General features: G+C 35.2%; 2 protein-coding genes across 3 annotated transcripts in view; one reads left to right on the top strand and one right to left on the bottom strand.

Moving 5' to 3' along the window:
* The window catches only part of LOC107721598 (beta-galactoside alpha-2,6-sialyltransferase 2), a 72094-nt gene extending 69064 nt beyond the window's left edge, over positions 1-3030 (top strand). For both annotated transcript variants that reach the window (XM_016529695.1, XM_016529696.1), the window contains exon 7: positions 2587-3030. In XM_016529695.1, the coding sequence (XP_016385181.1) occupies positions 2587-2834 (248 nt within the window). In that variant the 3' untranslated portion in view covers positions 2835-3030. The remainder of the gene's footprint in view (positions 1-2586) is intronic.
* The window catches only part of LOC107721599 (opsin-3-like), a 51006-nt gene that overhangs the window by 1700 nt on the left and 41499 nt on the right, over positions 1-7807 (bottom strand). The window contains exon 4 of the mRNA XM_016529698.1: positions 7017-7250. Coding sequence (XP_016385184.1) covers positions 7017-7250 — 234 coding nt within the window. The remainder of the gene's footprint in view (positions 1-7016; positions 7251-7807) is intronic.

Genomic DNA, 7807 nt, shown 5'->3' with positions numbered 1-7807 from the left:
ATATATATATATATATATATATATAAATTATTTTTATTTATTTATTATTTTTTTTTCATTATTTTGGGGGCGCACAGTCTGTCTTTCTCTCATCGCATTTAATTCAGACCGTTTAATTTGGAAGTTCTATGCTATGGTAACCATCAATGGAACTGCACATCATAAATATTTTAATTCTGAATAAATTAGGGTTGTCAATAGATTCAAATTAATTGGATTAATCACACCCTTTTTGTGTGATTAATTGTGATTAATACAGTACACGGATCCATTCAGAATGACTAAATACAGCATGCACATGACAAATCAAACACATCCTGAATGTGTTTGGAAAACGTGAATGTACTGAAATGTGTCTTTGCGTAAATACAATGTATGATCTGTGCATCAAGAGTGCTCATACACTGTTTGTTTGTGCATCAATATATCAGACTCACACGTGTTTACTGTACAACCCCTGTACGGTTCAGAATAGAAATTGTTCTTCAGTAATTTTGCGTTAATTGCATTAAATTATTTTAACACGTTAAGGATTTTTGAATTAATGTCATGCGTTTACACGTTAACGTTGTCAGCCCTAGAATAAATATTATATTTGTTGGCATATATATATATTATTTTAATTTTATCATATTTTTCTAGAAAATAAATTGGATCAGGTCAAAATTTGCAAGTTGAAAGAAAATGACAGATACGTTGTATCAGTTTATTATTATTTTCAGAAATAATGTAAAATACTGAAATTAAATGAAATGCTTAACTTTTATAAACGCACTGATTGACAATGATTCAGGGGACCTGTTATCACATCTTAAATAAATGCATGGTTGCAAGCTAAAAATTCTAACTTAATAATTTAATTAAAACTTTGTTGCAAACATTTTGTTGAGTTCAGTTGACAATGTCGATCATTACATTAACTTAATAATTTGCGCAATTTAAACTCAAATTTGGGCGTTAATTGAATTAAATTAAGTTGTTGTAACTCAATAAAATTGTCTTGTTAACTTTGGAAATTGGGTAGTGGATTTCTAGTTCCCAGCATGCTTTGCATAGAACTGGATAAGGAGATGCTGAAATGAAGTGTTATTGTATGAGGTTTTTTTTAGTGAAGGGAAAGACCTGTTAGCATGTAATGCTGTTATGTTTGACATTTAAAAGTTTCTGTTATGTTGAAGTTTTTGTGGTTACCATTGTGCTGAAGAGTAGAGCACATGAAGGTAAACACTACATTGACTCTATTAGCAATGACCGCTCTAATGCCAGTGACAAGAAACATCTTACTTGTTCATTAAATATGCATACTAAAGCATGTGCTATGATAGCTGTGGATTTGAACTGAAAAAAGATCATATAAATTGTTTCCAGGCCCACAAATCCATTAGTTGGTGCAACTTAAAAGTGTGTTTGTTACAAATTAAGTTCTTCTAACTCATTGTAAGGCAAGGCACATTTATTTATATAGCACATTTCGTACACGATGGTAATTCAAAGTGTTTACAATAAAATAAAGTAAAATAGTAAAAAAAAAATAATAATCACAAAAATAAAACAAGGAATTTAAAAACTTTGAAGATAATATAGTGCAATCAGTTCGGACATTGCACAGTGCTCATTCAATAAATGCATAGCTAAACAGATGAGTTTTGAGTCTAGATGTGAATGTGACTAATGTTTTAGCACCCCTGATCTCTTCTGGAAGCGGATTCCAACTGCGGGCGGCAAAATAGCTAAAAGCAAATTCCCCTTGTTTTGCGTGAACCCTTGGTATTTCTAACTGACTCGATCCTAATGATCTGAGTGGTCTGTTAGGTTTATATTCAGTGAGCATATCTGCAATGTATTTAGGTCCTAGGCCATTGAGTGATTTATAAACAAGTAAAAGTACTTTAAAATCAAATTCTAACTCATTGTAGTTTGTTGGTTGAACTTCATTTCATTAGAAGTCGTCATAACTCAAAACAATTGATGCAAACTTGTAAGTTTTTTTATTATTATTATTTATTTATTTTTTGAGCTAACACGTTTTTTGTACTATATAGTGTACTTTAGACTTTTTTTCTCATCACTCTACAACAAATCCTTTAAATTGAACAGTATTCAGAACAGGACAGAAATATATAAGTGGCCTATAAACCAAACTAATGTATAGTAACATTCATTATAAACATTTATTATAAATTCCAAGCCTAAACTAATTTATTTATAGCAAAACCGAAATGACCAGCGTAAAATCGGCACTAATCTACATGTGCTTGACGGTGATTGCATTACTTTGCTTTGGCATGTCACAGCATGTTCCAGATGATTAAAAAATGCAACTTTATATTCTGGAAAATATGCTGTATATATTAGTATTATAATTGATATTCAGTTATATTTAAATAATTATTTATACAATTTAATTTCAATTATATTACTTTCTTATTTAAATATTTATTCAAATCTAAAATATGATTCATTTTATATAATTTTTTTCTCAATGAGAACCAATTTTTTTTTCTTCTCCCCTCAACCCTAATCTTGATGTACTCTGTCACTGTGTGTGGGCTGCTTTGTTAATGACTTCTTTTTTGTGTCTTTCAGGCATCCTGCTGATGATGTCCTTGTGTGAAGAGGTTCACGTGTATGAGTACATTCCTTCACTGCGACAGACGGACCTGTGCCACTACCACGAGCGTTACTACGACGCCGCCTGCACTCTGGGTGCGTACCATCCCCTGCTCTACGAGAAGATGCTCATCCAGCGCATGAACGTCGGCTCAGAGGACGACCTCAAACGGAAAGGCAAGGTCACGCTCCCCGGATTCAAGAACGTCCACTGTGAGCCCTGAACAGAAAGATGCAATAATGGCCTTTGTAAAGCAGAAGAGATCTGCAGACTGACGCAGGAGCGCACCGAGACGGTTCAGAACGGACCGTGTTGTATAGACTATAGATGGTGTTCTGCGGGACAAAACCTTCTGCTGTAGTTCACTCAAAAATGCATTTCCTGAGCCTAAGCTTAAATAAAGCTGGTCAGAACAGCAATAGATACGTCATAAGGAAAGGTTTTTTGATTTGTGAATGTTTGTGGTGGCAAAAGCCCATTAAAACAAGTGTTTTTTTTTTATTTTATTTTATTATTTTAAATGGAACTCTGTTTTTCACAGGGTTTTAAAGTATCCGCAGTCATAGACACTGAAAGCTACACTGTCGAGGAAAAAAAGCATTCACATAAATGCATTTTAGCACTAAGGCTAAATTTATGCTCTGACTAAAAATGAGCTTTATTGATCTGTCTGCAGATTTTTTTCGCATACTGACAGATTTAAAGCTTCTCGCCATAATGTTGTGATTGTTTTTTTTAGGTGTCATTTTCTGCTGTAATACACATTGTGCCACACTTATAAGCCTCTTTGCGAATATTTTGCTCTTCCAGAACGTCTCGCTGAACTGTGGCAAATTAATCAATAGTTTTTTCCTACTCCGTATAAATGTTCCTTCAAAAGCAGAGTGCTTACATGCACCTGTTATTGAATGTGACCTTGGTTCATTTAATTCTCTTCTAGTCATTTTATACTTTGAAAAACCTGTCAAGACAGGTAGTTTACAGAAAATAGTTGTCATTGAATAGGATTTAATTGCTTGTACTATGGACTCATTGCAGCACTGTAAATCGTATTTGGGACTTTAAGGCTGCTGGCAATATAACAAGTACAGTGGGGATATTATTTGTTAAATATAAACCAAGGTTTTTAATGTCTTGTAGCCCCTAAAATCAAGAGGTTTCTTGACTCCAGCTGGAGTCGTCTTTAAAAGCGAATGAGTTTCCAGTGCATCTTTGCGTCGTCTTCGCTTTAAATGAACAACTGTACATTTAAGAGATTCACTTTGTGGTTTGACTTTTCTACAGGAGGTAAAACTTGAAGGTTTGTTATTTACTTGCGTGCATTGTTTCAATGTGTGCCAGTTGAATTAAGACGGAACACTTTCGCAGGCTGATTTTTCTGTCGATCTGGTGAGGAGAGCTAACGTCTGTTTTAATCGCTGTTGTATATTGTAGAAGTAAAACTAGTAATTGATTTCACTCAGGAGCTCATGATACTCTGAAGCTGCGGCTCTCCTATAAGTCTTATGATAGGCAGAGATGTGTCAAGCTAATATTTGACCTTTACTCGGTCCTGTTTCCTCATGTTGGGGGGTTGTAGATGTAGAGAAACTGAAGAGTAAGTTGTTGTTTTTTTGTTTTTACAAATTTTGTAAATTTTACAAAATTAGGTTTGGATGTAAAATTTCATGACAAGTTTAGAGCAACTGAACCTGAAGTGTCATCTTCTCAATATGACTCGTTGGGCTGGCTATGGTTGTCTGGCATGTGACCAGTCCAGCGCACTTGCCGCCAGTCGGTGACAGTCGGATTATTAAATAGGTTTTTTTGGCCTTTTTCCCATTTTATTTTTTATTTTTTCATCAACTTGGTAATGGAAATTAAATGACAGTGGGAGCGCATATAAACAAAGACTATAGAATACCCAAGACGTGTCACATGGAAAAATGCAACGCTCAATATGGCCGCTCAATCGCAGGAAGACCCGCCTTCTGATTGAAAGAGCCAATCGCTAATCAGTAAAGTCAGCGCGTCACTGCAGCTGCCGTTAGAAGTCCCGGTTGCTATAGAAACAGTCAGCATTCTGAGACGTGCTCTTAGGACTGTGCATGTGCACTGGCTGATCTAGCCTGAAAAATGAGCTTTTTATAACGCTATTTGAGCAAAAGTAAAAACATTTATGACACAGTTATGTTTCTTTGGTGATTTCAAATATGAAATTTAATCGTAAGCTTGGTGAACAGTTTTGGAGAATTTGATGTTTCCCCATTCAAAGAGATAGGAGTTGCACTTGCATGCCCGAGCGGCGTTTCAAAGATGGCCGCCGAGTGACATGACTTGTCTTAAAAGGACTTTGATATAAACTAGCTACCATTGAAACATTTGGGGTCATTCCTTTTTTTATGTTTGGAAACAATTTTCTCTTATGCTCACCAAGGCTGCATTTATTTGCTCAAAAATACAGTAAAACCGTAATATTGTGAAATTATTACAATTTAAAATGAGTGTTTTCTAATTTATTATATTTTAAAATGTCATTTTTTCCCTTCATTCGCAAAGCTGAATTTTCAGCAGTTACGCCAGACATCAGTGTCACATGATCCTTCAGAAATCATTCTAACATGCTGATTAGGTGTTCAAATAAACATTTCTTATTATCAGTATTTAAAACCGCTGTGCTGCTTAATATTTTTGCAGAAAGCATAATAGGATTCTTTGAATATAATGTTCAAAAGAACAGCATTTATTTGAAATAAAAATATTTTGTGACTGTGTTTGTTTTTACTGACTTTTGATCAATTGAATGCATTCTTGCTGATTATAAGTATCAGATTCTCTGTACGCCAACTTTCAGGCCAATTGTTTATCAATGTGGTGGCCAAATGGTCATGTGAAACTATGGAGTGACTAAAACCGTCTGCTACTTTCTCTTTAGGCTTTTTCGCGCTCTACGATCAGAGGCAGAGGTGTGTGTCCTTCCTCTGTGAATGTATTTTCCTAAGCCTTTAACAAGAGGTGTTTTAGCGGAATAAACCCCGTCCCTGTTTCTCACTGACAAGAGACATGGTGACTGGAGATATGGCCGTTTTAAGAGTATTATTTGAAGTGTTCACTGTAAATTGTTTTGTTTTTTAATGTGTTGGGTGATATGACTACTTTCGGGGAGGGGGGGAGGGTGTACATTATGGTGCACAGAGCATGTGACACAAAGCAGTGCTTGTTGGTATTCATGGTAAATAACTTTACAGTTCTAGAAATGTTAGGATTTAGCCCAGGGTGTCAAACTCAGCTCCTAGATCGCCACAGTCCTGCCGAGCTTAGCTCCAACCTGCTCCAACACCCCAATCTTTAGTTTAAGCAATCTTAAAGAACTTGATTAGCTGGTAGAGTTGGAGCTAAACTCTTTTGGGCTGTGGCCCTTCAGGGACCAAGTTTGACACTCCTGATTGAGCCTATAATGGGAAATGTGAGCCGAGTCTCTAGGTTTAGGTCTGTTTTGAGTACTTTTGATATGACCTTTTGAAAAGAGGAAATGGAGGTGATTTCATTGGCGAACATCAATGCTGTGGATGTGCACGGTACAATTCAGAAGACTGTGCCAAATGTGCTGTTTTCCTGTGTGTGTGAGAGAGAGAATGTTTGAATGGTACTCAATTTGTGGTGCTGTGTATCTGTGCCAACTTTCCTTTTCACATCTTTTAAATTAATTTTCCTTTCCCTTCTATACCTTTCCTTTTCTCCTTCTATACATTTAACAAATTTCCTTTAAATTTCAGATATTTTTTTCCCTTTTTTTCTTTCTGTAATTCTGCACTACATTCTTTTATTTGTTTTTCCCCTGCTAATGTTATGTCTGTGAAAAAGTATTGATCTTTATATTGTAAATATGTGCAATTGTCTATTACAGGCCAGTTCATTTTCAAAAGCCATGGGACGTTTTAAAAGGTTTATTTTTCCATATGTTAATATACATTTGTCATTGAATTAATTTCTAAACCACTAAATGTTTGTGTAGTCTTTTGACCATTGTTTGTATAATAAAACATTGACCTTTACTTGACCCAGTAACACAACCTGCCAATTTCTTGTCTCTCTTTTTTTTTTCTTTTTTTTTTTATGCTGTCATTATTATAGTAAATACATGTAACATGTAAATGTTAAAATTAAAATGCAAAAAAACAAAGATATAATCTGAAATTATATTTCTTTTCCCCTCTCAATAACTGTTGTTTTGAATTAAAGAACACCGTTTTTGAAACTTCAAAAATCAGAAAGTGTATCATGGTTAATTTAAAATATAAATGCTCCCGATTTTTCTTAAGAAGTTTGAAAGCAATCAGCTTGGTCATAATTACAGAAGAAAACTTTTATACATGCATATCAACCTTAGCATATGAAATGGATATGATTTAGTTGGTGCCATTACCTGTTTGTTCATCAGGATGTATATGAGCAGGTTGATGACTGTGCTGCTCTTGGCGAGGAGAGAGGGCACCACGCTGGCCACCGGCGAGATGATTCCTGGCCGGCCAAATGTAGCCATCATGGCCACGACACCGTACGGCATCCAGCACAGAAGGTAACACACCACGGTGGTGATAACCATGAACAAAACATGGTATTCCCGTTTCCACGCTGCTGTCTTGCGTATCTTCCCTACCTGAGACAGAGAGAGACAGGGACGTTTACTGTATATATGAGTATAGTTAATATTTATTTAATGGTCTTTTTTTTTTGTCAATTCATCTGTGAAAATTGTTGCAGATAAAATGTTTATCTTTAGAATTTTTATATCACAGGGCTCTTAAATGCTTGATTCTGATTGGTTATTGAACATTCTAAACTGTGAAATTGAGTGCTGCAGGGATTTTCGTAGGCCATCATCCTGAAGTCAATGGGTTTTTTGAACAGGTTATTGGTTAAACGCCGAAAATAAGGTCTTTGGTCAATACAAGCTCAAGATATGTTTTATTCTGTGACATAAAATACATCAGTAATATCTCCTTGTGGTATTTATTTATTAGGTTTTATTTGTCTTAAAAAAGGTGGTTGCTCACAAGTGGCTAACTTAAATGGGACTACCGAGATTTTCAGGGACATTAAACATAAGGCCAAACAGGTAAACTCATCTACACACCAGTCACTTTTACAGCCTTGTTCATAATTACACTTACAAACTATTCTAACTCGAGCTTTCAGGGAATATATACAGTGTGT

The sequence above is a fragment of the Sinocyclocheilus rhinocerous genome, unplaced genomic scaffold, assembly GCF_001515625.1.
Source record: "Sinocyclocheilus rhinocerous isolate Xijiao unplaced genomic scaffold, SAMN03320098_v1.1 scaffold30, whole genome shotgun sequence".
NCBI lineage: Eukaryota > Metazoa > Chordata > Actinopteri > Cypriniformes > Cyprinidae > Sinocyclocheilus > Sinocyclocheilus rhinocerous.
The sequence above is the reverse complement of the archived record's forward strand: the minus strand, read 5'-3'. Positions and strand labels throughout refer to the sequence as shown.